The sequence below is a fragment of the Purpureocillium lilacinum genome (genome assembly GCF_023168085.1).
Source record: "Purpureocillium lilacinum CBS 284.36 DNA, scaffold_7, whole genome shotgun sequence".
NCBI lineage: Eukaryota > Fungi > Ascomycota > Sordariomycetes > Hypocreales > Ophiocordycipitaceae > Purpureocillium > Purpureocillium lilacinum.
The window spans coordinates 2,484,046-2,511,373 of NW_027072117.1; the positions used below are offsets into that span (position 1 = coordinate 2,484,046).

The 27,328-nt window shown below is 60.8% G+C and overlaps 10 protein-coding genes across 10 annotated transcripts; 5 read left to right on the plus strand and 5 right to left on the minus strand.

The window, feature by feature from the left end:
• Positions 1-2,715: 2,715 nt before the first annotated feature.
• PLICBS_009653 (uncharacterized protein) lies at positions 2,716-5,114 on the minus strand (the record flags this gene model as incomplete). The annotated part of the gene is made up of 8 exons (XM_065601696.1): positions 2,716-3,511; positions 3,588-3,702; positions 3,772-4,119; positions 4,174-4,218; positions 4,294-4,551; positions 4,650-4,786; positions 4,862-4,982; positions 5,063-5,114. The coding sequence occupies 8 exons, from the start codon at positions 5,112-5,114 to the stop codon at positions 2,716-2,718; spliced, it is 1,872 nt and encodes a 623-aa protein (XP_065457768.1).
• A 1,187-nt stretch (positions 5,115-6,301) lies between these two features.
• On the plus strand, positions 6,302-7,256 carry PLICBS_009654 (uncharacterized protein; the record flags this gene model as incomplete). The annotated part of the gene is made up of 3 exons (XM_018325274.2): positions 6,302-6,339; positions 6,411-6,522; positions 6,615-7,256. The coding sequence occupies 3 exons, from the start codon at positions 6,302-6,304 to the stop codon at positions 7,254-7,256; spliced, it is 792 nt and encodes a 263-aa protein (XP_018176668.1).
• Positions 7,257-7,697: 441 nt separating this feature from the next.
• PLICBS_009655 (uncharacterized protein) lies at positions 7,698-8,524 on the minus strand (the record flags this gene model as incomplete). Its single annotated transcript, XM_018325275.2, has 2 exons — positions 7,698-8,239; positions 8,332-8,524. The coding sequence occupies 2 exons, from the start codon at positions 8,522-8,524 to the stop codon at positions 7,698-7,700; spliced, it is 735 nt and encodes a 244-aa protein (XP_018176669.2).
• Positions 8,525-10,249: 1,725 nt separating this feature from the next.
• PLICBS_009656 (uncharacterized protein) lies at positions 10,250-12,403 on the plus strand (the record flags this gene model as incomplete). The annotated part of the gene is made up of 3 exons (XM_018325276.2): positions 10,250-10,327; positions 10,414-11,194; positions 11,247-12,403. 3 exons carry the CDS (start codon positions 10,250-10,252, stop codon positions 12,401-12,403), a joined length of 2,016 nt encoding a protein of 671 aa, XP_018176670.2.
• A 1,715-nt stretch (positions 12,404-14,118) lies between these two features.
• PLICBS_009657 (uncharacterized protein) lies at positions 14,119-15,429 on the plus strand (the record flags this gene model as incomplete). The annotated part of the gene is made up of 2 exons (XM_065601697.1): positions 14,119-14,338; positions 14,501-15,429. The coding sequence occupies 2 exons, from the start codon at positions 14,119-14,121 to the stop codon at positions 15,427-15,429; spliced, it is 1,149 nt and encodes a 382-aa protein (XP_065457769.1).
• Positions 15,430-15,712: 283 nt separating this feature from the next.
• Positions 15,713-16,530, minus strand: PLICBS_009658 (SNAP receptor; the record flags this gene model as incomplete). The annotated part of the gene is made up of 2 exons (XM_018325278.2): positions 15,713-16,294; positions 16,462-16,530. The coding sequence occupies 2 exons, from the start codon at positions 16,528-16,530 to the stop codon at positions 15,713-15,715; spliced, it is 651 nt and encodes a 216-aa protein (XP_018176672.1).
• A 549-nt stretch (positions 16,531-17,079) lies between these two features.
• Positions 17,080-18,269, minus strand: PLICBS_009659 (uncharacterized protein; the record flags this gene model as incomplete). The annotated part of the gene is made up of 3 exons (XM_018325279.2): positions 17,080-17,798; positions 17,867-18,035; positions 18,111-18,269. 3 exons carry the CDS (start codon positions 18,267-18,269, stop codon positions 17,080-17,082), a joined length of 1,047 nt encoding a protein of 348 aa, XP_018176673.2.
• A 395-nt stretch (positions 18,270-18,664) lies between these two features.
• On the minus strand, positions 18,665-19,188 carry PLICBS_009660 (uncharacterized protein; the record flags this gene model as incomplete). Its single annotated transcript, XM_018325280.2, has 2 exons — positions 18,665-18,985; positions 19,069-19,188. 2 exons carry the CDS (start codon positions 19,186-19,188, stop codon positions 18,665-18,667), a joined length of 441 nt encoding a protein of 146 aa, XP_018176674.2.
• Positions 19,189-20,215: 1,027 nt separating this feature from the next.
• PLICBS_009661 (uncharacterized protein) lies at positions 20,216-22,762 on the plus strand (the record flags this gene model as incomplete). Its single annotated transcript, XM_065601698.1, has 7 exons — positions 20,216-20,600; positions 20,664-20,763; positions 20,837-21,000; positions 21,066-21,436; positions 21,559-21,571; positions 21,676-21,790; positions 21,913-22,762. 7 exons carry the CDS (start codon positions 20,216-20,218, stop codon positions 22,760-22,762), a joined length of 1,998 nt encoding a protein of 665 aa, XP_065457770.1.
• A 2,149-nt stretch (positions 22,763-24,911) lies between these two features.
• Positions 24,912-27,058, plus strand: PLICBS_009662 (uncharacterized protein; the record flags this gene model as incomplete). Its single annotated transcript, XM_018325282.2, has 10 exons — positions 24,912-25,419; positions 25,483-25,528; positions 25,605-25,685; positions 25,756-25,791; positions 25,848-25,913; positions 25,970-26,168; positions 26,227-26,463; positions 26,530-26,710; positions 26,764-26,804; positions 26,861-27,058. 10 exons carry the CDS (start codon positions 24,912-24,914, stop codon positions 27,056-27,058), a joined length of 1,593 nt encoding a protein of 530 aa, XP_018176676.2.
• Between the last annotated feature and the right edge of the window lie 270 nt (positions 27,059-27,328).

Genomic DNA, 27,328 nt, shown 5'->3' on the forward strand with positions numbered 1-27,328 from the left:
CTGATATTGGCTAGTGTGGTGAATCACGGCTGATTAGGGAGTGGAAAAGACTATCCGAGACAGCACCCCTGTTTAAGAAGCAACCCAGCTGTTCGGAAGTGGCCTCTAAAGGCTGCCGTGGCGGCCGGACTCGTATCGTTGTTCGCACCGTGATGGACATCAGCTCCATATTGTATCAAGAGCCGAACAATCTCTGTGTGGCCTCTCGAAGCCCCATAAAGCAGGGGGGTATTTCCATCTTTGCAGGGCGTATCGATTGGCGCGCCGTTCTGCAACAAAATCTTCATGACTTCGACGTGGCCCTCGACAGCCGCGCAAATCAAGGGAGTATATCCCTCGTTGCAGGAAGTAAAGACCGACGCGCCGTGCTGCAATAAGATGCTAACAACCTCGGGGTGACCTTCGGCAGCTGCTGCTCTGAGGGGTGTCACTCCATGCTCAGTAACCAGTGTCAAATCTGCACCCTGGCTTGCCAGGTACTGAACGATATGCGCATGGCCCTCACCGGCCGCCGCACAAATAGGCGTGAATCCCCGCTCGCTCCTACACTGTGAGAAGTTGGCGCCATGTTCGACAAGTATCTGCACTGTACGAAGATTGCCCGCCAAAGCGGCGGAGTATACGGGAGTTTGTCCGTCGACTGTTGGAGCGTTTGGGTCGGCTCCGTAATGTAGTAAGAGAAGGAGCGCTTCCGGGAAGTTCTTGGTAGCGGCGGCGTTGAGTGGGGTGAAGCCATCTTCATTGCCAGCTGTGTAATCCGCTCCATGCTGTATGAGATACTCGAGGATCTCTGTATGCCCAGTTACGGCGGCAGAGTAGGCAGGGGTTTGTCCAATTTCACCCGTAGCGAACATGTTCTCTCCATTGGCAATGAGTCGCTTGATCTCGTTGAAATCGCCTTCTCGAGCTGCGATGTTGAAGGGAGAAGGTCCGGGTCTGCTCCTCCCATCCCAATTTCCCACTGCCTGCGAGTACGCTGGAGGAGGAGCAGAGCTATGTCCATCCTTTTCAGGAACCCAGGACGTGGATGGCGGGGCTATGGGAGCAATTGCATCAGGGCGTCTGGGCATGGTTTGTGGCGGTTGACCTGGGTACATGCCAGAGCCAGCCATCGAGTGCGGTTGCGCCGTCATAGTGTCCGATTGTTGTTTTGAAGGAAGCGGGTGTGGTGGATTTGTGTGCGCATACCCACCGTCATACGACGGTCAGGGCGGATGGGACAGAACAGAGATGCAAAAGAGCGTTCCTTGCTGAACAGTTGAACTTCTGGCTGATTTTCCATTTATAAGAATCTTTCACTGTTACGGGAAATTGAAGGTCAAAGGGACAGGGTTTTCTACGAAGGTGGTGGGAGTACGCTCCACATCCGTAATCATTCATTAGGCTTTAAAGCGCCGATCTGCTGCATGGGTTTAACACGCCGTAGGGACTGGGATGGGCCACAATCTTCATGTTCGGGGAGTCATCAGTTGGCCCGCACCGCCAGTAGTACGCCTCCGTTTTGACAGACGTTGTCGACCCGGGTCTACTGCTGCTGATTTCGGAGGCTCCTTCTCGTGCAAAAAGGCATTCTTCTGCCTAGGAAGCTGGGTTGGTATCAATTCAACCTGAATTCCCACATATGCCTGGGATGCAAGGTAGCGTTGTCCACTTGGTACTCATTGGCCGAGAAGCAATTCGGCTTGGCTTTGGCAGACTGTCGGAGAGCAGTGTTGCCCGGATCGTGTCCACCTTTCCATTCCCCAATGTTGACCCGGTCTTACACTTGACCGTGTCAGATCCCCATTCACGTTTAGCCGCCGAAACGCCACCCGACTGCTCCCCCCCCTGCGGCCCCGCATACCTCCGAGAAGGATCTCATCAAGCCCCTGACGATCGGACGGGACAATTTATTTATCGCGGCTCTTGACTCCGCGCGAACTTGGACCGAGCTGTCTCTTTCCGCGCTATTCCGAACAGCTGGACAGTTGTTGAACATATCGCTCAACTGTTTACTATGCCGAAGTGCCCGTGGACATGCTTCTCCCCAGTCCTTAAGCGCTTTGAAGCGTGGCCTTAACCCTGACGACACCTCGCCCGGCCATGATTACCACATGTCCTGGTTCGTTCACCAGTCAGGCGCTCAAACGACCACATGCGTGTTTGTATTTGACGTGATGGGGTACTACCACTCCTCGTTCTATCAGAGAACACCTTTTCCCCAGGCACCCTGGCCGCCCGCCCGCAGCCTCCCACAAGACCAGCCCTCTTCCATTTCTTTCCTTGACGCTTGACGAGCCAATCCGCCTGGACGGCCACGAGGTGATATCCACGACTAGCGCACCTACCAGCGACATTGCCAAGATGGCAAGTCGCCTTCAGTGATTGTCATTCTCCTTCAGCCTCCTCGCCCGCGGTGGCGGATAGGGCACGCTCGTCTGGCAGCATGACGGCCCTGTCGAGCGCATACGGCAACCCACGATGACGCCCACGAATCATCATGGCGCAAACAACGAGCTTGCTGAAAGTACCAAAGAGGCCGCTCAGAGATGTCGCGACGTCGGGGTAGCCCAGACTGAGGCCCACGTTGCCGCTGCGCCAGGTCAGTTCTGTCTACGCACCTGTTTCCCTCTTTTCTGCCCACAGCAAGTCCGTAACGCGTCAGGGTCTGATTGGGACTTACTACGCGGAAGTGACCTCGAAAAAGACCGTCCAGACGGTAAAAGACTATCTCAGTCAGCGGAGTTTTGCCTCTCGTACTTGACGACGCGCCGCATGCTTGCACGCTTCCGTCCGGGAAGGGGGTCGACGACGCACCGGAATATTGTTATCGACGATGCGCTCCGACTCGGCAATGCATATGCAAAAGACTCCTAGAAAGATGAACCACAGGTCGAAGCTGAGTTGGTTCCGCATGTGTGTCATGAAATAGTCTCTCCCATTGCTCTCGTCGAGGTTCTTCTCCCCCTCGTAGATGCCGAGCGAGCGCTCCTCGTACGTGTTGGACGCGCGCATGCTTATCGCAATGGGGAAAATAGCAATGTACATCATGATCAGCAGGCTGAACTGCACCGCAGGGTTGACATTGGCAAGATTGAACGAGGCGGTGCCCGTGTGTCGCGCCGAGGCTGCCTGGAAGATGGCGGCGAGAAGGCGAGGGCCAGCGGGCAGTGACGAGACCTCCGGGTTGTCGAGATCCAGCACGATGATGAGCAGCGTGTCGACAAGATTGAGGATGAAGATGATGCTGAAGAGAATCCAAGTCGGGCGGCTGGGGAAAAGGAGCGTGTAGCATCGACGGGGGTGGTTGAGCAGGAAGCTCAGCGGCTCCTGGATGGACGACCGGCGTGGCGCGAGCTTCGACATGATCCAGATGACCAAGCGCAGAAAAACCGGGTATAGCGTATTGCCTGCAAAAGCGAGGAAGCTCATGATGAACATGGGCCACTGGGCGTCGCGGAACGAGATCATGGAGTCGGGCGTCAGAGTGAATCCAAGGTTGTCTACCATGGTCTGCGCCGAATAGAAGGCCCTGTCACCACCATGAGTACAAGTCTGCAAGAATTCCGGAGGCTGCTCAAATACGACAGTCTGGGAAGTTCACGTACCACCAGTTCTGGTTCTGACCGGCTTGCGCGATGACCTCCTTGTACTTCGGGTCCGCGTACTGAATCCAGCCGACCAGGCAAATGGCGCCAAAGATGTGCAGTCCGAAAAAGTACGCTGCTAGAAGTTAGCCTTCCATCCAGTTAAGAGCACAGGGCGCGACACGGTTCAAGGGGGTGTGAATACAAAAGGCTATCTTGATGAGGAGCTTCAAGCTGCGGTATTCTATCCCGCCGAGCTTCGCCCTGTCCTCGCCCGTCAGGTTTCGAAAGTCCGAGTTGCGTCCGAGCGTCGCATGGCGCGACAGGGCGAGCATGTAGCGCGCGTCCGCCTCCTGCTGGGAGAGCCTCGACGACCAGACGGCCGAGTTGCGGCGTCTCGCGCGAGACGTGTGCTCGGAGCCAAGCACCAACGCGGAGGAGGCGAGGCTGGCGACGCGATCGAGGGTGCGTGTCTCGGAGAGATGAGGACCGTCCAGGTGGCGCCTACGAAGACCGGGTGTGGCGGGTGAAGGGCCATGGACAATGGAGAGATCTAGTCGGTCGATAAGGGATGGCTAGCAGCGGTGGAGTGAGTTTTAAAGCCTACCATCGCGATTGTCCTTGCTTGTTGCAACCTCCAGAATGGGATGGCCTGGACGCCGGCGAGACATTATGGATTAGAGCGTCATGCACATGGATTTATATATGGATGGCGGCTCAGACGTACCTTGCTCACGATCACGCGGGCCAGGAATGTACAGTGCAGCGTCATTCTTGGGGTGATGTTCCGTCGACGAGTCAAACGCGATGGTTCGGGTCCTTTCGGTACCTGCCTCATCCCCGAGATTATCGCCTTGAGAGGACTTGGCGTCTTTGTTGCCGCTATCGTCGGCGGCATGGCTCTCCTCTGCAGCGGCCTCAACATCCGCGTCGTCTTCATGGTGTTGCGGGATGACGGCACGACTCCCTTTCAGCAGCTTGGGCGCTGCATGCCACGCTGTCAGAGACATTGAAGCAATCTGACCCGAAATCGATGGAGAAAGCAATCGGTCAGGGAAAGCCCTTGCCCCTTTCGTAACTCACCGACTTTGCTGAGGTGCTTCCGGAACCAGAGGAATCGAACCAGAGCCACGACGGCATTGATGAAGCCGAGGTTGGTGAAGATGGGGACGAAGTAAATGTACAACTGCTGAAACGTGTAAAGGTCCTTGACGTCGATCCTGCAGTGTGCCCCTCCAGCTAAGCAAGCTATTCAATCCCAAGAGGGAGACGGCGCCCATCACGGGGGTACTCACGTATTGAGGCCAGACTCGGTGGACGCGCTGGCGCCGAAGAAATACGCGTCCACGGCCTTGAGGTTGCCGGCCGGGTAGAGGACGGCCAGCGACAGGACGCTCATGGCGACTATGTACACATCTATGCGGCGGGCTTCATCAGCCCAGCCCAGCCCAGCCCGGCTTCCGGGAGCGTTGATGTCGTCGGGAGGACCAGCGTACAATGTAGCGTCACAAAGTTGATGTGCGGGCGCCACCCGCCGAGGTGCTTCATTTTCGCCATGGCGATGGATGTCGCACCACGCTCAATATTTTTGCCCCTGGCAAGGTTGCTATTGTTGATGGCGTTTTCGTTGTCGTCGGCTTCGTCGTCCGGCCTCGCGGCTTTTGTCGGACCACCACGTGTGTCTCGTGAATGTACAAGAAAGAAGAATAGTTATCAGGATGGACTACCGAGCTACTATGTGCTTGCCCAGCCTGCTCGTGAGCGATTTACGGCGTACTACGTATTTTATGGTCTCGTTTGCCCAGACTGGAGGTGGCTGCTAGCTCCTGAGCTCATTACCTACTTGGGACAAAGGTGCAAACGTCACGGGCGCCCAGCTGCATAACAAGGAGGCAGCCTGTCAGTTGAATGCGCGCGAACGGCAGGCAAGCTGTGGGCGTCGATCGCTTTACCCCAATGCGGTTGTAGGCGCCAGCACGGCAGTCTGCGAACCAAGGTACGTAAAAGCTGAATTGATTGCCCGGCCACTGGATTGGATGAGGTCGTGTCTGGGGAGGAGGACATTCGTAAACTAATTTCAACATATTATCTGGTGCTCACCAGAGCCCCAAGTCCTAGTTGCCCAGTCTAGGCGCTGGCTGTGCCTTCCGGCGACGAGCCAAAGAGCCGAGGCTCATTCATGTCCATCCACGGTTCCCCCTTGGGCACTGGTGCATTTGTTCAGTAGGACTGGAACTGAGCAGTCCCGCGCTTGATAAAAGAGAGTATCGTGCGCGCGCTTGGTCGTTGAGGCCCCCAAATTTCCGCTGGCGTCTCTGTGAGAAACGAAGGAGGCGGCGAGTTATAAGCCTGAGTTGCTCACTCACAGAGTCACCACGGCGGGCAGAGGCCACTCAGAAACGTTTGGGTTCTTGGTGGCGCTGTGGCGCGGCCACCTCTGTGGCTGGAGTACCAGCACGGACGGTTTACTGTAACGGGGCGCACAGCCACTGTGGCTGGGGCCTTGCTTTACACCAGGCTGTGCTTAGTTATACGCGCAGTGCATGCGCCCGCCTGCCAGCCGCCAAGCGCTAACCTGGCGACGAAGCTTGGGGCTGCCTGCTGGCATGTCCATCATCACCGACCCGTTGCATCCCCGAACCACCATCGTCGAGCTCTCCCTCTCGACCACCTCCGCCCGCACCGCTTGCAACACGAATCCCACGCACGCCGGACAGGCCGCTTGACCAGTCACAATGTTCAGAAACAACTATGACAACGATTCCGTCACATTGTACGCCCGCAGCTACCCCAGCTCCCCTCCCCTTCGAGCTCCGAGCTTATCGCTGACGCACCTTCGCGCAGCTCGCCCCAGGGCAGAATATTCCAGATCGAGTACGCCGCCGAGGCTGTGAAGCAGGGCTCCGTCGTCGTCGGCATCGCCAGCAAAACACATGCCGTCCTGTGCGCGGTCAAGGTGCGTCCCCAATGCAGCGGCTCACGACACAACATCGTGCTGCGCTGCTCCGCCAGGTCGGGACGCGATGCTGACCACTCCGCCATCTACAGCGCAACGCCGAGGAACTCTCTTCATACCAAAAGAAGCTCTTCTCGATCGACGAGCACGCCGGCATCGCCATCGCCGGCCTCACCTCCGACGCCCGCGTCCTCTCCAACTTCATGAAGCAGCAGTGCCTCGGCCACCGCCTGACCTACGGCCGTGCCATGCCGATCCGCTCCCTCGTCGACATGATTGGCGAGAAGGCCCAAATCAACACCCAGGTCTACGGAAAGCGGCCCTACGGTGTCGGCCTGCTCGTGGCAGGCGTCGACGAGCGCGGTCCCCACCTGTTCGAGTTCCAGCCGTCGGGCATGACGGAGGAGATGGTCGCCTTTGCCATCGGTGCCCGCAGCCAGATGGCCCGTACCTACCTCGAGCGCAACATTGATGCCTTTGCCGACTGCTCGCGCGAGGAGCTCGTGCGGCACGGCCTCCGCGCCCTGCGGGAGAGTCTGGTGCAGGACAAGGAGCTGACGGTAGAGAACACGTCGGTTGGCTTGGTGGGCGTCGTTGAGGAGGAGGGCAAGAAGACGGTTCAGCCGTTCAAGCTGTACGACGAGGTCGAGGTGAAGCAGTGGCTCGACACCGTCGGCGAGAGCCAAGGAGGCGGCGGCGAGGGAGAGGGCGAGGGCATGGACGTGGACAGTTAGAGGGCAGTAGGGGCTCGAGAAAGAGACAGGGCGTGCCAGCGAGCGACAAGGATCTGATGCGGCGCGGGCAACGACTACTAGATCATGTACAACTACAAGCTGCCTGGACGGCGGCGATCATGGGCGTAACAACACGAACGCTAGAACCAGAGCTGACTGGGCAGGAACTGTGACAGGAAGATGCAGATTATGTAGTAGTGTGTTGATGTGAGATGTCTATGGATCTATAGGGTAACGTTATACGGGGTATATCCCAGCCACGCCCAGCCCAAAGAACACCGTTCCCCTGACAAAACGCCTGACAATGAGAAGAGAATCGTCACCTCCCCGCCATGGCCGTCGTGGGGTCATAGTACATTGGTCGTGAAAAAAGAAAATGATGCATGCAGACAGACAGGGCTCGCTCTGCTTCCCCCCTCCTCCTCTTGCGGCAACTCGCATTTACTGGTTGCCCCACTGGAGCTTGAACGTCGCCTCAGAGACCTTGTAGTTCCGCAGTGCCTTGACGGCATCCTCGGCGGACGTGGCGGTGACGACAATGTCCTTGTTGGCCTGCTTGACGAAGCCCTGCTCGACGGCCTTGTCGAGCCACTGGACGATGCCGTCCCAGTAGCCGTCGACGTTGAGGAGGCAGATGCCCTTGGTGTGGATGCCGAGCTGGCTCCAGGTGATGGCCTCGAAGATCTCCTCCATGGTGCCGTAGCCGCCGCTCAGGGCGACGAAGCCGGACCCGGGCCCGCCGGAGAAGACCTCCTCGGCCATGAGCTTCTTGCGCGTGTGCATGTCCTTGACGACGGTGGTGCGGCCGTACTTGGCCTGGTCGGGCACGACCTGGTTGTCCTTGTTGACCGTCTGATAGGTGCCGTCGCGCTCGTACTTGACGAGCGCCTCGGGGATGATGCCGTGGACGGCGTCGGGGCCGTTGAGCTCGCAGAGCGTCTTGGCGACCTCGCCCATGAGACCGACGGTGCCGCCGCCGTATACTGGGGGGAGAGACGTGTTAGCCTGGCGATGCGCTCGTCGCACAGGGGACGGGGGTTTGCGCGCGCGCGGCGGACAAGGGACGTCGACGTACCGAGATCGATGTTGTTGGCGGCCATGACCCGGGCGAGCTCGCGCGCCATCTCCATGTGCGCCGGAGAGCCTCCCGCGCTGGCGCCGCAGTAGACGCAGATCTTTGTGCGAGGCGCGCCGTTGGTCGTCGCCTTGGCCGTGCCGTTTGCCACCACGCCGTTCTGGCGGCCGACGGCGTCGCTGCTGGAAGTCATTGTGGCGGTTGCTTTGCTTCCGAGTGCCGTGTGTAGTTGGTAGATTGCTGAATTGTTCAGTTGATGTGTGGTATGGCGAATTCAACGTCCTGATATGTGAAGGAGCGAGGTTCGGTAGTTATACAACGGGGGGTTATCGAGGGGTGGAGGGTATGGGGGGCGCAGACGTTATCGTGGACGCTAGACGGGGGGCAGGTCGTCGGCCTGATCCGACGTCAAGCGGTGCCTGGAACGGGCGGTGATGCAGTGCCGGTGGAGCAGGGGGCGGGGGGCGTTGACGGCGGGCCTTTCAGCGGGTGAGTCAACGGATTGCCGGCGAGCGCGTGGGCGGACAACGACCGATACGAAGAAAGAGGCGGGGGGGCCGGTTTAAGCGGCTCAGACGGCAGGACGATATGCGCCGAGACGGAGAGAAGGCGTCCACTCAGAGCTGGACTATTGGCAATCTTTTCTTTACGAGGCGATGCGGGAACACGTCTGCAGAGGGTTCTCAAGGTTCAAAGTTCAGAAAAGTACGTGGCCGATGTGGGCGCTGAGCTGATTATGAAGGATACGGGGGAAGGAAGAGTCACTGCCTCGCTCGGCGATCGGGGGGGCGGTGGCACCAAGGTGCCTGGGCTGGACCGGGCGGTCGGTCGGTCTGCCGGTGGAGTCGGGAGGGCGACGCAACGCTAACATCATTGCCGCCGTCACTGCGAGCAGCCCGGGGGATTTGCGTTCGAAAGGGGGGCTTGGGGGGCCCTACAGTAGGTACGCGTGACGCCTCCCGGGCCAAGTTCCCCAGCGGCCGTGGCGTTGGCTGGCTCGCTGGCTTGGCTGAACCGTGGGCAGGGAGGCGGACAGGAGGTCAGCAGACCACCTCACCTCTCACCCGCATCGAACTCGGCGGAGCGTCTCCCCGGAGAATGCCACTGCAGGAGCCGCATCATTGATATGCAGGTCCGGGCTCGACGTGTGGCGTGGGCGGTTCTTTGTTGCGGGCGCCGGTGACGCCTGACCGTTGCCAACGCCGCCCGGGTCAGGCATCAAAGACGAGGCGAGAGCTGCGCCGTCGGCGGCGCGGACCAGATGGAGCGGCGTGCATCCGGTCCGGGGACGGCGAACAAAGGACGGAGATGCAGGCCGCAGGCCGCGTGGGGGCCGTGCTTGGTTCCAGTCGCTGCGAATCAGCGGCCTGGCAGCCGAGATGCGCCTGGCCTGTCGTCTGTGAGTGGCCTGAACGTGCCTGACCGACTTGAACTGCAGACGCGCAACCAACGCGCCGGAGCCCGTGAGGACGCTGGAGCTTGTGCGTGGTGCTGAACTGCGCTGCTCATTCGCCGCAGTGGCCCGGTGCCCTCTTCTGTGTGCTGGTCGACTAGGTGAGGTAATGCTGGTGGAGGCTTGCCCGACTCCGGCCTCAGGCGTCGAACCCGCCGTCGACAGCGGGGCGTCTGCCGCCGTCCACCGTGCGAACCGGGTCGGGCCCACGCGCTGACGAACCCACCAGGGTGGCCCTCGGGGGCTTGGAAGCCCAGCAAACCCACCCAGACACGGGCGCATGCAGGCTGCCAATCTGGCAACGTTGCCTGCCAAGTGGCCACGCGGGCGTCGCGCAAATCTTCCGACCTCCAGCTCACAACCCACCCCACAAGCAGCGAAAGCGACCTGTCTGCTTGCTGTCTGGCCCTCGAGCGACGCGACGCGACGAGCATTGACTCGTTCCTCAACCCGCCCGCCATCGCCATGTCTTCGCCTGGCGCAGCAGCAGCAGTGGCCCAGGCCGCCGGCCAGCCTGCGCAGCAGGAGCAGCAGCCGCGACATGTAAGCCGAAGCATCCTGGACGCGCCCGTCTGGATATCCTGTATCATGGGGGCCATGCGACTGACCGTGCATTGCGCATCGCGCAGGGCTTCAACTTCAACCGCCTCTTCCTCGGCGGCGCCGTCTACCTGGGCATCAACGTCCTCATCTCGTACATGACGGCCAAGGACCAAAAGGGCGTCCTCAAGACCGACCCCGCGACCGGCAAGACCGTCACCGTCACCGGAAACACGGGGAGCATCCCGCCCTTCCAGTTCCGCCCCAAGGAGCTCGACGAGGACGCCACGTACTCGCCGATCCCCCGAAAGATTGCGCCCATCTGGCCCCAGGACAGCCATGTCGACATTGTCGTGACGCTGTCGCCGTCCTTCAACCCGACGCCCATCTCCGAGACGCCCGCCGAGTACCTCGTCCTGCAGGAGAAGAACTTTGGCATGGGCAACAGCTCCGAGGCGCGCACCATTGATACCACGTTTCCCGTCCCCAAGGCTGTGCAGAACAATGGCACGCTCTGGGGGCACTTCTACATTGGCCTCACCGGCAGCGCGCTCGACCCCAAGCAGCCGGGCTATGATGCGGGCAAGGCCTATCACTTTGCCTACCCCATGACGCAGTACCTGCCCAAGAAGAAGGTCGCCAAGACGAGGAACCTGCTCGAGGCTCGCACGGAGAACGAGGAAGAGGAGCCCGAGGAGGAGGTGCCTACGGGGCCCATCATCACGAACCACTACCACCCCAATGCCAGCTTCGCCTTTGTCCCCGCCATGGGCGTCAGAGACTTTGCGCAACTTCCCCCGGCCGTCAAGCAGTTTCTGCGCCTCGAGGCGACGGGTGCCCGCGACGGCAGCGGCCAGAACGGCTGGTACTGTACGTTACTGCCCCTGATGTAAAGTTGGCGCGGTGCTGACATGCGATGCAGATCCTCTCTTGTTCGTCAACACCTTTTGGCAGTTGACGAACCACATGACGCCCCTCAACGAGACTGTCAAGGAGCTGCCGCTGCACATTGACCTCAAGAACATGGCTTTCTGGCAGTTCCAAATCATGTCCTCGATCGAGATGAACGCCAAGGAGTCTGCCCGTCAGGCCGCCTTTGGCGCGTCGCTGCCCGGCGGCGGAGACGGCACCGAGATTGAGATGGTCAAGGAGATTTTCATCGACACCAACCCCATCCTGCTCGGCATCACGGCCTTTGTCACCGTAGCGCATCTGATACTGGAGACGCTGGCCTTTGGCTCCGACATTGCGCACTACCGCAAGAAGAAGGACAACGTGGGCATCTCGGTGCGCTCGATCTTGGCCAACGTCTTTATGCAGACTGTGATCTTCCTGTACCTGCTCGACAACTCGCAGAACACGAGCTGGATGATTCTCGGCTCGCAGGTCGTGGGCATCGTCATCGAGTTCTGGAAGATTACGACCGTGGTCGACGTTCGCCTCAGGCCGTCGCCGCCCGGATCGTTGCTGCCGTACCACGTGGTGTTTGAGGACAAGCACAAGCTCACCGAGACGGAGGAAAAGACCAAGGAGTACGACGAGATTGCCTTCCGGTACATGTACATGGCGGCGGTCCCCCTGCTCATCGCCTACGGCATCTACTCGCTCGTGTATGAGTCGCACAAGTCGTGGTACTCGTTTGTCATCACCACGCTCGTGGGCTCCGTGTACACGTACGGCTTCCTCATGATGGTCCCGTCGCTGTACATCAACTACCGCCTCAAGAGCGTGGCCCACATGCCGGCCCGCGCCATGATGTACAAGTTCTTCAACACCTTCATCGACGACCTGTTTGCCTTCACCATCAAGATGCCGATCCTGCACCGGCTGGCCACGTTCCGCGACGACGTCATCTTCTTCATCTACCTGTACCAGAAGTGGGCCTACAAGGTCGACTACACGCGCGTCAACGAGTTTGGCCAGGGCGGCGACGACGACGAGCAGCCCGCGGGCGTGGTCAAGAAGGACAAGGAGGAGGGCGAGGCCAAGAAGCTGGCCGCCGAGGCGGTCAAGGAGACGGAGGCCAAGGCCAAGGCTTCGGGCAGCGAGGCTGCTCAGAAGGCGACCAAGCGGAGGTGATGCCGGGAGGCGGAGCGTTGAGCCTGCGGAGGCAGACGGACCATATCGACGGTGTAACCCTTGGTCTGGGGGGGCAGGAAAGTCCAATATAGAAGAGCAATAATATCTCGTCCCTGCTACCACCGAGCCAAGAACCGAGATCGGAGAGGCTCATCTCGCTCCATAAGCTTACCACTCTGTGGGTGACAAGACCTGCCAACATGTCCGCAACAATCTTTTGCTGCGCCGCAATCAAGCTCTATCGCCGGTGGTATCTCTCCCACCAGAGCAAGCTCAGCTGCTTTACTTCGTGGAGCTTTAAAGTAAGGTCTGCGCTTGCAAGCTCCGGCTGGCGGTAGAGCAGGGACATGTACGGCATTTCGGAAAAAGAAGCTTTCCGCGGTGCCAAACAGTCGTCACAGATGTGGGAAATGTTCCATGCGGGTGCTGTTTCGAACTGATTCAGAGAGGCTCGGCCTCGCCGTAATGCCCTGCTACTTGGCTAAAGAAGCTGGATATTGCCGAGAAGGTTTGAAACACGCGCTGGATCAGTAGCGTGGGGTACCTTAGGGAACGGGCAATGGTGGAGGCGCGGGCTCCAGCTGTGAGGCAGCCCGCCAGCAGCGCGGCACAGCCCTACCGGGGGGGTCCCCAGTAGCGGTTTGGCGGGAGGTCACCCGCCGCAGCTGTGACGGGTGAGGTGAGGTCCCACTGGATTTGCGCGCGCCTGTCAGAAGCCTGGCCTGCCTGCCTGCCTGCCTGCACGGCAATATGCCTTGGTGGTGCATTGCAGTGACGTCTGACTCTCCTCAGCGGCAGCTCCGCCCGTTTTGACATGTGCGTTTGATCTTGATCTGCGTGCCAGGTGCTCCACGCTGGGGGGGAAGCTCCTCCTCCTCCTCCGCTCGTGCATTAAACTACCTCGTCAATTGAACGGCGTCCAGACACGGAGCATTAATCTATAATCTGGCATTTTCTCCCATAGACACCCACAGGTCCATCACAGCCCCCGTCTCCTCGTCCTTCCTTCTTCTTCTTCTTCAGGGTCCCCCCGCACTCTGGACCCTGTACGAGGCAGCCGTGGCTGGCAGCGGCTGTTCACCTCACCTCACCAATCCATCATCACCACTAGCCCGAACAGAGACGTTCGCGTTGTTCTCACACAGGCGCGCCCCGCCCTCGACCCCGTGCGCTGCGCCGCCCGTCCCCCCCCTCCCCCGCGGCACGATCCGGACGGCCGCCAGCTCTTCACAGCCTCACACCGAGCTCCATCCGCCTTGGCGCCTGGGCCGGCATAACCACCTTGCCTTGCCCGTATCGCCAGCCCAAAAGTCAAATCTGCCGGGGCGCCGACCGCGAGCCTGCGCCTGCCTTCCTTCGCGTTTTCCTCAATGCGCGCACCAGGGTGGCTCCCTGCGCTGCGCCGTCCCCGGTGACTTCGCTCGCCCTCTCTCTCTCCCTCGAGTCACCCTCGTTCTCTCTCTCTCACTCCCCTTCCCTTGGCCTCCCCTTGTTGCATCTCCTCCCTCGCGCGCGTGAGCTCAATCGTCAGCGCGACTGGGAACGGGACGGGGAGTGTGTTTCGTGCCACCAAACGTTGAAGAGGGCGCTCCCGATCCAACCCGACATCTCCTCCGTGTCCGCGCCGCCGCCATTACCCTCTACGAGAACGTCGAAGAATAAGCACGCACTTGTACACCTTTCCTCCGAAGCGAACCCGCCTCCCCCAGCCAGCAATGGTCGGCTTCGACTCCGTGGGGACCCTGCTGGCCGACATCGCGAACCTCCTCTCCGACGGGCTGCGCATCCTGAGCCTCGCCGACAAGCGCCACTGGGGGCCCGACGAGCACGAGCAGCTGCGCGCGCTGGAGAAGGCGCTCGACGAGGCCAAGAAGGACTTTCAGGAGCTGGCGCCGCTCGTCAACGGGCAGTCTTACTACCAGCGCGACCGGAAACGTACGTATTTCTTCCCGTCCACCCCTTCCAATCCCTCCGTCTCATCTGGTCGTCCTGCCACCTCTTGCTGCGGACTTTCGTCACAGCTACTGGTGAGCGGGCGGCTCATATCGTCGCTGGCACGTTGACGGACGCGCGCGCTGACTGAACATTGGGCGGCAGACGAATCGGTCGAGGAGCTTAGGGCGCTGCGCTCCCGCTTCGACGCGCACATCTACAACCTCAAGGACTGGAGCAGGTCCGGCGGCCCGATAAACCCCGTGTGGGTGCGCGACACGCACGCGCTGCAGAGCGACCTGCACCGGGCGCAGCGCCGCGCCGCGAGGCGCATATTCACCTCGGACCAGGAGTCGTCGCAGCGCTGCCTCGGCGCCTTTCTCGTCCACAGGGTGCAGCGACGCACCGCTGCTGCAACAACAGCAACACCGGCGGCGGCGGCGGCGGCGGCGGGTAACGGCCCAAAGAGGAGCGTCGGCGCCGCCGCCGGCAGCAGCAGCACAACCGCCAGCAGCAAGTCGAGCTCGACGGCGACGGCGACGCCGATGACGACGGCGAGAGACTCGGCCGATTCGCAGAGGGCGCAGATGGAGGAGCTGGCCATGTGTACGCGGGTTGGCGGCTTTGAGCGCTTCGGCGAGGACGACGTCGCCTTCATATGCGACTTTTGCGACGGGCACCTGGTGTGGGAAGACCTGGAGAGCGTGCCCACATCACGGGCCGGCGCCTCAGGGGCAGGCGGCTCGCCCACGGCCCCGGCGAGCAGCCAAAGCTGGCAGGCCACGGGCATCACCATGTCCGGCGGGCACGCGAAGCCGGTCGTGTACCCGCCGCTGGTCGTGGCGAACCACGTGGCGCCGACGCCGGGCGACTGGCTGGCGCGGGTGCTGTGCCCGTACTGCGAGGAGGAGGCGCAGCGGCCGCAGCACGAGGACGACGACGAAGACGCCTTCAAGCCCGAGTACGAGTTCGACGACGTGGCGGCGCTGCAGGAGCATCTGGAGTGGCAGCATCCCGTGGCGGGTGGCCTCTCCGCGGCGGCGCTTGCGGGCGCGCCATCGATACCCTCGACGAGCTCTTGCTCCATCATGTGAGAGAGCGAGCTCGGTCTTCTTTTTCACACTACGCAAGAGAATGGAGTTTGGGAGTAAGTCCCCAAGGGGCAAAAGACACATTAACGACATGACGACGCTTCATTCGCAAAACCATGCCTGCAACACAGAGGCACTACCCTAGTATAGTCACATATTGTACATAGACTACCGCCAAGAGACGCTTGTTGGTCGTCTCGCTCGCTCTGCTCCCTCGCTTGTTCAGTCCGGCTCGGCCCGCCGGCCCCCTTTTCCCCTTCTATATGTCCTCGACTCTGGCTTCGTCCTAGAAGAAGCGCATGTAGATGAAGAGCAGGACGAACAGGCCCAAGCCCGCAAAGGGCCCGTACTGCTTGAGCAGCAGCTCCCAGTTGATGCGCACAGCAGCCCTCCTGTACTTTTTGCTATCGTCGCGGAGGCGGCTGCTAATCTCGCCCATCTTCTCAAGGGAGTCCCCGCGGTAGAGCAAGTCCTCGATATTCTTCGTCATGACCTTGGTCACGTCGCGGAGCTCGTCGTTGAGCTTGTCGAGGTTCTGGGCGGCGCGGGCGTCTGCGTAGGTGGTGCGCGTCTTGGCGATGAAGTTGTCAAACTCCATGAAGGCGTAGGGGCGGAGCTGGGGGCTGTGGACCTGCGCGGCGGGGTGGGTGGTGAGGAACTCGCGGGCGAGGTCGGCGAGGTAGGTGAAGGCGAGCTTGCGCGGGTAGGAGCGCTCGCAGATGGCGAGGAAGACGACGTCGGTGTCGATGAGGTAGTGGATGGCGTGGCTGCCCGTTTCGATGGAGGCTTGGGGCTCCGAGTTGCGGGTGAGCTTGCGGAGGACTTGCTTGGTTTGCTGCTTGACTTCCTTGAGGGCGGCGCCGTCGGACTGTTTGGAGGAGTTGGGTCAGTCAGGTATTCGGTCGGTCGGGCGGCCAGGCGGGCGGTCGGTCCAGCTCGTGCGGACGGAGGAGCGAAGGGCATGTCGATGCCCCGTCCATTACCTGCGCACGACTGAGGAGAGGGGGGAGAAGAGACAGAGGGGCAAGCTCTCACCTGCTCGTCGTCGACCGAGGCGCAGAGCATGAGCCCGTCCAGCCGCGATATTTGCGTCGACCGAATCATCTTGCCCGTCGACTGTGCAAGGCGCTGTGCTTGATAGATGGGGTCCGGGAGGGGAGAGCCAGGGGCGGCGGCGGGCGGGTATAAAAGGCGTCCCGTCGGAAGAAGCGCCTCCCAACAACGTGTCAAGAAAAGGACACGGTGCCGCGGCAGCCTATTTCGCGGGGCGGGGGTCACGGGGCGCCCGTTCTGTCGGAGGAGATGGGCCGCGAGCGATGATGTGTGGATATGTCGCTCGTTCGAGGCTTGGGCAGGGCCGTCGTCGTGGTGGTGCTGCGTTGAGGTGAGGAGGGCGGAGGCGATGTGGTGGTTGTCTGGTGTCGGGGCGGGATCGAGGATCGAGGCGACGTGGTGTTGAAGATGCGACAGCCCACGCACAGTGGCTGGCCCACTTGCTAATTAGGGGAGCAACGCTTGGCTCCACGCAAGCTTCAGATTTTGGACCCCCCCTCCTCGGCTACCCTACATCGGATCAAGAAGCATCAACTCTCCAGCCCTCAGCCACATTCACGTCGCTGCACTTGCTTGTATTTCCTGTATTAATACTGGGACCTATATTTCGTCCTCTTCGTCGTCAAAGTCATCCATGTCCTCCCTCCCCATCTCGTACAATATCCGCCCGCCTTCGCCAGCGCCGATGTCCGTCTGTGCATCAAAGTACGGCAGCACAATGCCCTCTCTATCCTTGCGCTGCTTCTCCGTAAGACCCAAGTTGAATGTGCTCTCCGGCTCCTCCTCGCCCTCGCCCGCGCCGCCCTCTGCTGCGGGCTTCGCAAACATGCGGTGGTCCGTTAGCAGGGAGATCTTCCCGGGCGCACGTCCAGTGGCAGGTGAGGCGGCGGCGGGGGGTTGCAGGATGAACTTCTCGGCGACTGTCCTCCCGCTGCGCCGCCGCAGTTCCATGTCGATGACGACCCCGCGACCGTCCTCGTCGGCTCTGCTACTCTTCGTGCGCAAGCCGATGATGATGCCCTCGCGATCCTCCTTGAGCCCCCACTCCGGCTCCTGCAGCGCGCGGTTGCGGGCGCTCTGCCGGTCCACCTCCTGCCGCAGGCTCGACACCCGCAGGATGGCGGTGGCAAGGTGGCTCAGGACCGTGAACGGGTGCGGCTCATACTCGTTGAAGGTCCGGGGCAGGATGATGGGCACGTCGTCGTGGTACACGGCGACGATGGAGACTGCGGGCGTGAGGATGCTAGATAGGAAGGCGGCGAGAGATCCTGCGTCTGCGGACGCGAGGTTGTTGACGGAGTCCATAATAATGGCGGCTCCTGCGCAACGAGTTAGACATGAGCCTCGGCGATGTGATCTGAACATAAGTGGTGATGCATGCGCTTACTCTGTGACGGCTTCTCCTTTGCCTGCGCTGGATCAAACGCCGGGACGTGAGCCAGCAGCTCGCGCCTCACGGACGCGAGGTCCCGCCCAGCAGCCTTGACCAGCACATTGGCGCCGCACGGTTTCCTGAGCGTAGCAAACGACAAGAATACGACTTTGGTCTTGGAGATCTATACGGCGAGCGTGTGTGTCAGCGGTGAGTTCCCCCTTTTCAGCGGCGGGCGATTTGCGAACGGCCCACGAACCTTGGCGCGCGTAATAAACTCGGCGACGAGCGGCCCCGCGGGCTGCTCCAGGCTGTCGAGCACGAGCGTGAGCGGGCTGGCGGCGTCGCGCAGGTTGAGGAGCTTTTGCAGGAGGAGCAGGCTGTGCGAGCGGGTGTGGACGCTCGAGACGGATGCCATGGCGGCTGCACGGTGTCTCGGCGAGGTGTTTTGGGCGCACCGTGATGCCCTTCGGCCCTGTAGTTATATTACACGGACTTGACTTGAGACTTTGTGGCTTTGCGTCTGTAAATTGCGTGGTGTTGCGGCGAGGGCGTTGAGCTGAACTTTGGATGAAGAATTTCAGTGAGGCAAGTCGCCAACTCGCGAGTATGAAGTCAAAGTTGCGACGCCGCCCCACAATATCTTCCAGTGCTGTTCCGGTTGTTTTCACAGTGTCAATGTGCTTCGACCGATATACGTCTGCACTCACTCAAAAAAAGAGGTCAAAAATTAATCTGACAATACGCACGCTACCTAGACTCCGTCCATGAGATGCTGTGCAATACCAATTCTCCCGCACCACGCTTCGTCATTCACTCCTCCGACTGCGCCTGAGGCGCCGCGACGCCCCATTCGTCCTCAAACTTGGCCGCGAGATGAGCGTCAAAGGCACCGGCCTTCCTCCGCGCCTGCGCCGTCCACGCGCATTCCAACCAGCCGGCATCGTGCCGCCCCTCGGCGAGGTTCTCACTGTACGTGGCACAGGTGTGGCGGAACCCGGGGTCGTTGGCGAGCGTGGCGACGCTGAGCTCTGTGTCTGCCGGTGGTGGTGATGCGACGGGGAACAGCGCCGTGATTTCGGCCCACTCCTCGCTGGTTAGGACGTCCCGCGCCTTGGGGTTGGTGAGTAGTCTCTGCAGGTGGAAACGGTGAGCTGTGGTGATAGACAAAGGGAAAAGGCGCTCGTCTGAGAGAGCCTAAAGGGACGAAGCCGTACGTAGAGATCGGCCGTCGCCAGGACGGACTTGGGGTCGGTGAGCAGCTTCGCGATGGCTTTCGCAGACTTGCCGGCCTTGGCCTTGGCGGCGGGCGCACGCTTGGTTAAGCGCGGTGGCATAGTCGCGGTTTGACGTTGTATAGGATGAGATGGTTCGAGAACGTCGAGTGAGGATGAAAGTCTGCGTGATGCTTTCTTCGAGTTTTGAAGGTCTGTGCGACGCTTGCTGCGTGATGAAAGCGTATGCGATGCCTGCTGTAACGCGAACTTGCGATCACGGTAGATCAGGTAAAACTGACGTCGTTGGTGATGAAAGTTGAGGTGACAGTATCTGAACTTTGGAGGAGGAGAAAGTGGGGATGATTCTTCAGCGTTGAAGAGGTTCGGCGACCGATGACAGGCTTAACCTTGTTGTTGCACCCATTGTCTCGCTCCTTATTGACTTTGTCGCAACTCGCAAACGGTGCCGGACGACAAACATCGCACGAGCTCCCATTGTCATGGCCTCCATCACAATCGCAAGCTCAAACTCATCCATTCATACCCACCATAAGAAGCCCATCACAAACAATGTGCATACTTACCCGCTCGGTAGCAATTTACCCGGAGGGACCCCCCCTCGCCCGCTTGCACATCACCATCGATCGCTCCATCTTGGCCCGAATCCCCCGCCAGCCTGCCGGCCCAGCAAGTGAGCCCATTCCGATTCCCCAGTTCCCACCCCACAGCCCGCACGGCAGACGCAAAGCAGGCAAAATGGAAGCTCCACGAGGCGCGCCGTTCATCAAATCGTCAGCGACAGCGATAGCGGCGATGCGCGAGCGCGGCATGGGCGTCCGGCTGCGGAGCCTAGAAGCCTAGACACGCGCGCCCGCCCAGGCGGCATTTGATTTCCCACCTGTGCGAGGCCGCGGCTCAAACGCCGCCCTGGTTCTTTATTTGGCAAATGCAGCCCTCCGCCGCCGCCGTGACGCGTTTGACGCTGCAGCTTGTACGGAAGTAGATGTGGCATGTAAAGCTATCTATCTAGTCTGGTCACGCAGACAGCTCGACTTGACTTACACGCCGTCACTGCAAGGAAGCAGAACCCGGACCAGCGACAAGCAGCACAACCAGCAGCTAATAAATCCACTTTCAACTTGTCATCATGGCCGCCAGCACCCCCCTCACCCTGGGCTACGACGGCGGCGCCGCGCACCCCTTCTCGCAGGTGCCGCTCTCCGGCCGATCCTCCGTGCAGGAGCTGCTCCGGACGCTGCTCGACCCCCTCACGCCCTTCTTCTCGCCCCGGCGCGCCCGCGTCCGCTGCCCCGGCGCTACTGCCGTGCGCTTCGACGCCGCCGCCTCCGAGGTCGAGGGCTTCGCCCGCCCGCTCTGGGGGCTCGCCTCCCTGCTCGCCGGCGGCGGCGAGTACCCCGCCGGCACCGAGAGATGGGTCGCCGGGCTCAAGGCCGGGACCGACCCGGAGAGCCCCGAGTTTTGGGGCTTCCCGCGCGACAACGACCAGCGCATGGTCGAGATGTGTCCCCTGGGTGAGTAATGGAAGACTCAACACTTACCATAGGAGCGTCGTGTTTCTCATCGCTCAAACACAGGATATACGCTTGCCGTTGCCCCCGTTTTCTGGGAGTCCCTCTCCCCAAAGGAGCGGTCCAACGTTGAGACGTGGCTCGGCAACTCCATCAACGAGAAGAAGTATTAATCCCCTTTTCTGTGCCCACCAGCCCGTGGCTTTCAGGCATGAAACAGAGACTAACACGTCACGTAGCATGCCCAATACCAACTGGCTCTGGTTCCGCGTCTTCGCCAACCTAGGACTCAAGCGCAACGGCGGCCGCTACTCCCAGGAGAGGCTCGACCGCGACATCGAGCACCTCGACACCTTTTACCGCGGCGACGGCTGGTCCAACGACGGGCCCGAGGGCATCCACCGTGCGTTTCCCCCCCTCTCGTAACGCCAACTCCTCCAGAAACGTTCTGAAACTTACACCACGCAGAGATGGACTACTACTCGTCCAGCTTCGCCATCCAGACTCTCCAGCTCCTCTACGCCAAGATCGCCGCCGCCGACGACCCAGCCCGCGTGGCAGAGTTCAAGCGGCGCGCGCAGACAGCCGCGCTGGACCTGGTGCACTACCACGACGACGAGGGCCGCGCCATCCCCTTTGGGCGCAGCGTCGGGTACCGCTTCGCCATGGTGGCCTTCTGGAGCACCCTCGCGTACGCAGACGTCGAGCTCCCCGCGCCCCTGACCTGGGGCATGGTCAAGGGCATCGTCCTGCGCAACCTGCGGTGGTGGCAGACGCAGACCGACATGTGGACGTCGAGCGGCACGCTGTCGCTTGGATACTCGTATCCAAACATGTATGTAAGTTGAAAACAAAAAATCGAACGAGGCCAACTCGCGCACACGCCCGCCCCCCTTTGCAGAATGTGTGTTTGAATATTTCGGGAGCTGACAAACACGCAGTTGACTGAAAACTACAACAGTCCAGGCAGCCCAGTGAGTTTATCCAAGCCGTGCCGAGAACGATCAAGGGGTGTGTGTGTCCCACCTCAGGCTAATACCGGTCCGCACCCACAACCCGCAGTACTGGGCATGCATAGCCTTCATCTGCCTTGCCGTGCCCGAGGACCACCCGTTCTGGACATCCAAAGAAGAGCTACACAGTAGCGTCTTCCCTAGAGTCAAGGCCCTGAAGCACCCCGGGCACATCATGAGGTGAGAGCCGCCGCCCTGGACCGTTCATGCTCTCCTTTTTTCTTTTTGCCACCAATCAAATGTTTCTCCGGCCCCCAACTGCCAGGCTAACATTTGCCGGTGTCTTTGAACCCCGAATGAAGCTATCGCGGCGGCCACTGCATGCTGCTGTCGTCGGGCCAGGCCTGCGGCTACCCCATGAAGGCCTCCCACGCCAAGTACGGCGGCTTCGCGTACAGCAGCGCCTTTGGCTACTCGGTGCCGCCGGGCCTGCTGTCGCTCGAGCAGTACGCCCTGGCGTCACAGCTCGGCCTGTCGGACGACGGCGGGGACTATTGGAGGACGAGGCGCCTCTCCGAGTATGCAGGGCTTGAAGATCGCGGCGGGGGGCCCGTCTTAGTCTCCGTATGGCGACCGTTTTCGGACGTGCGCGTCACGACGACGCTCGTGCCGTCTACCGAGGAGGCGCCCAACTGGCACCTGCGCATCCACAAGATCGAGGCTGGGAGGGAGGTCATGACGGCCGACGGCTCGTTTGCCATCTGCAACGTCAGCTCGCAGCACGGTAGGTACCTCGATCTCTACGACTCGGAGAGGTGCGAAGGCACGTCTCCCAAGATCATTGGCAACTACGACGTCAACACGCCTGCGGGCTGGGCAGCCGGCGCGGACGGGGCGTTTGCCGTGTCCAAGGGCGCCGTGGGCATCAAGGCCCTGGAGCCGCCGGTGTCGTCGTCGTCGTCGTCGTCGTCGCCGCGCCGCCGCGCCATGCTCGTTAACGCGGACCCCAACTCGAACCTCGTGGACAGCCGCACTGTCATCCCGACGCTGCAGCACACCATTGGCAAGGGCCAGACGGTCTGGTACGTGTCTGCGATATATGCCAAGCCCAGCGGTGACGGCGTCCCCAAGGAGACGTATCTGGATGGGTGGAATGCACCGCCCGAGTTACCAAAGTGGCTAGAGTCCGAGATGGCTCGAGATGGGGCATAGTATCATTGTAGCTTGATCACAGGGGGGGCTCAGAGGGATGTGGGATGTGCTTGGTGAAGAGCATGGCTCTGGGGGCACAACACCTACTTCCCAGACACTTGGTGAACACTATCGAAGCATGTATCTGTAACACAGCAATGGGGCAGCGACTATACGAAGCCCTTGATACTCGTGCTCCGTGTACATTCGCCAAGCAACCGTCGTTGGGACATGGAGCGTCCCCAGTTCTCCACCTCGCGGCAACATGGATGACCCAGAGCAAACACATTCCAAACGTCCAGCACCCAAGCATCAGCGAAACCGTAACGTCACAGGCAGGAAATCGTGCGACGCACGTCAGCCATCAGCCATGTCGGCGTTTGACATCGTCTTGAATAGCCGCTGACCGGGGGTAGCGCGGCGTTTGCTCCTCGACAGGGCCATTAGCAGGCCGCCAGCAGGGCCATCAGCACAAGGGGGTGTTGCTCGTGTCACTTCCATGGCCCAGTGGCATCCCTATTCGGCCGCATCGCTTTGTCTCCATCAAAATGGCTGGCTCCAGACGATCGCCGCCCTCCTCCTCCGCACCGGCAATGACCGGGCCCCCATCCCCCCCCGCGTTTCTGCAATCGCGCCGACGGCTGATTTGCCCACCCCAACAGCGGAGCACTCGGACGAACTTCCCCACGCATTTTCGCTCCTCAGAAGGGCTGGCACTGGGCTTGGCTTGGCTGGGGAGGGGGGGCAAACAAGCTACGCCGCACGCCGGCCCGCCCATCGAAGCACAACCCGACGACGACGACGACGACAGCCAAGCCGGCTCTGGGGTAAAAAAAAAAGGCGGAGGCGGCGAGGCGCCAAACCCATGTCCCTTGCCCATGTCCATGCAGCCGCACGATCTTGAGGCCGGGCGACGGCCACCCGCGCGCGCTCATTCGTGGGATTCGCCTTTCCACCAACTGCTGCCCGGCGCAGGCCTGCTGTGATCAAATGCCACAGGTGCCACCACGGCTGTCGTTCCCGTCGCAAGCAGGGAAACCCTTGAGAAACCACTCATATGGGGGGTTGCATGATTGATGGAAATCCGAATCTTGGGACCCTACCAGGACTCCAGGAGGGAGCATGGGCTGAACGCCGTGCCACGAGATTATTGGCATTTGGCATGGGCGTGGCATCCAAGCCACGGCCACGTACAGTACAGTGCAGTATTGGAGGATGAGCAGACAGATAGATTGGGTGCCTTCTGTTGCACATGACTAGGACGCAGGGGACGCCAGTCAGCGACGACATGCAGTGGGCGTTGCATTCCTGGTGCCACGACGGCGAGCGCGGCAGGCAGGGAATAAAACCACCACCTCTACAGAGGAAGGAACTCTGTGCTGTTGGGATGTTCCAAGCAGGCGCCAATTGGACGCGGGAACCGCACGCCACGAGAGAAGGGAGTGTCCCCGGCCGGCGCGGGCATGGAAGCACAAACGACTTCGACGGCGGCGGCCGCCATCAGCGCACGTTGCACCACCACCGCCGCCAGAGACGACCAAGATGGTGAACCAGGGCCAGCTCTGATTGATGCCAATTCGGAGCCACCCCCCACCCGTCGAGCCCCCCGACGCTAGACGACCGACTGGTTAGATTCTTCGAACGAGCGAGCGGCATGGCGCATCGGTCGCGCTCGCCTGCGCGCATGGGGGACGCCACGGGGCGCCGTGCCTGTCAAAGCCGGGCTTCCATTCTGTCCCCCCCCTCCTCCATCCCAGATGATGGATGGATGGTGGTGGTCGGGTAGTGGTAGTGGTGAAGGGTGGTGGTGGGTGGTGACTGGGGTAGCTCCGAGGCGGACCCGGGCCCGGCCTGGGGTGCAACACTAACTGAAACGATATAACCATAAGTAGCGGGGAACCACCATCCTCATCAGCAGCAGCTTTCGACGTCTTCCCGTCCGTCTCACTCTTCTCTTTTTTTTTTCTCATCGCAACGCACACGGGCTGCTGCGCTTTGGGCTCGCGCAAAAGGTGTCAACACACCCATCAAACCAGCGCTTTGTCTTTGTTTTGTCGTTGCCGTTATCGTCGCTCCGCAGAGCCGACTGAACAAGAACATTAAAGAAAAAACACACCTAGAAGAGCGGCCATCTCCCCGTGGGGAGATACCACCACCACTACAAGTCAACATGGCGCTCATGGCCAAGATCCTCCGCTCCATCGTGCGCAACGATGCCATGCGCTCCGACCCAGACGTCATCTACGGCTGGCGCGTCTTCGCCCTCGTCTTCGCCTCGTGCTTCGGCGGCATGCTCTTCGGCTGGGACACGGGCGCCATCGGCGGCGTCCTCGCCATGCCCGCCTTCCAGGAGACCTTTGGCACCGCAAACAAGTCCAAGCAGGACAAGTCCAACCTCGAGCAGAACATCGTCTCCACCCTGCAGGCCGGCTGCTTCGCCGCCTGCTTCGCCACCAGCTGGCTCGCCGACAAGTACGGCCGCAGGCTGTGCCTCATGGCGACGGGTGTGCTCACGGCTATTGGTGTTGCGTTGCAGGCTGCGTCGGCGGCGCATGGCACGCTGGCTGTCATGTATGTTGGGCGATTTGTTGCCGGGCTGGGTGTCGGGGCGGCGTCGACGTTGACGCCGCTGTATGTGTCGGAGTGTGCGCCAAGGTCTATCCGTGGTGGCTTGACGGGTATGTTTCTTCTATGTCCCGGCGGTGGGTGAGCGATGACTGACAGACGTGCGTGACCTGCAGCATTCTACCAGCTCTTCATCGTCTTTGGCATCATGGTGGCCTTTTGGTGCGTTGCCCCCCTCCGCTGGAGTGTCTGAGGCTCTGAGCCAACGCGCAGAAACTGAACTGACACTGCCGTCTAGGGTCAACTACGGCTGCCTCCTTCACGTGCCCGCTCCGGCCGTCTACGTCGTGCCTCTCGCCCTGCAGGCCCTCCCTGCCGTGTAAGCTGCAACGCCTACAGCCTTTCGCAACGCGTCCCAAGAGGAGTCACCCGCTGACAATATCGTACAGCTTCCTGATTGGCGGCATGTTCCTGGCTCCGGAGAGGTGTGTCCCCGAAGTCGACCCTTCTGGTGAAGATGATATGCTTACACGCAACGCAGCCCGCGATGGTGCGCCCGAAAGGATGACTGGGAGCGAGCCACCAAGATTCTCGTCAAGCTGCGATGGTGTGTATTCTCCAATGTCCCGCACGCGGCCGACGGCAGCCACTGACGCACCTTAGTCTCCCTGCCGACTCAGAGTACGTCTCCAGCGAGATCCAGGACATGGCCAGCCAGCTCGAGATCGAGAGGCGGTTGACGGGCGACGCCACCGCCAAGACCCTGCTCAAGGAGATGTTCCTCATCCCCGGGAACCGCAAGCGCGCCATCATCTCCATTGTGCTCATGGTCTGCCAGCAGATGACTGGCGTCAACGCCATCGTGAGTTCTGCCCCCCTTGACATATGCGGTATCGACCCCGCGACTGACCGCTTCGCAGAACTACTACGCCCCGCAAATCTTCCAGAACCTGGGCATGACCGGCACCGACTCGTCTCTCTTCGCCACGGGCATCTACGGCGTCGTCAAGATGGCGGCCTGCTCCGTGTTCCTCCTCTTCATTGCTGATTCGCTCGGTCGCCGCTGGGCTCTGTTGTGGACGAGCGGTGCCCTGGCCATTGTGCTGTACATCATCGGCATCTACGGCCGAGTGCAGCCACCCGTCAAGGGCGAGCCAGTACGTCGCCCTGCGCCGTGATGCCCTCTTCCTGCTTGAGCTCTGCCAGGCTGACATGACAAATAGGTCTCTGCCTTCGGATATGTCGCCATTACCTGCATCTATCTCTGGGCTGCTCTTTTCCAATTCGGCTGGGGCCCGGCCTGCTGGATTCTCGTGTCTGAGATCCCGACGGCTCGCCTGCGTGCCATGAACGTGGCCATCGGTGCCGCCACTCAGTGGCTCTTCAACTTTGTCATGGCTCGATGTAAGACTGCGCCCCAGTGCCAAGATGAAACACAGAGACTGACGTGCCCCCAGCTGTCCTCACCATGCAGGCCACCATGGGCAAGGCCGGATACGTAAGTCTCAGATGCCCATTTGCTCCCTGCGGGTCCGCAGCGCTAACCCGACACAGGGCATGTTCTTCATGTTTGGCAGCTTCGACATCATCATGGGCTTCTTCGTCTACTTCTTTGTGCCCGAGACCAAGGGCATCAGCCTGGAGAAGATGGACGAGCTGTTTGGCGTGACGGAGACGGCCAAGAAGCTGGACGAGGAGGCCGACGCCGACCACCCAGTGAGCGTGCGGTCGGAGCGGGCTGACAAGTCGTAGAGGCCAGGAGCAGGCTGCGTAATTACCTAGGGTTGGAAATTGGTATGATGTGCGGTAATGCATTTGTTATGAGATTGCCTCTCTGTCTCAGCCCTCGGCCGCTGCCAGTTGTGATTGAGACAAAACGTGACTGCCATGCATGTGGCGTCGGCCCGAGCGTCGAGGGGAGACGAGGCTAAATTGGCTCGAGACAAGTTACAACCAGGGAACAAGGGCGGCGCCTCGGAAGCTGGCTTCCAGAACCGAGCAGCCGGCAGGGCTGAGGGCCAG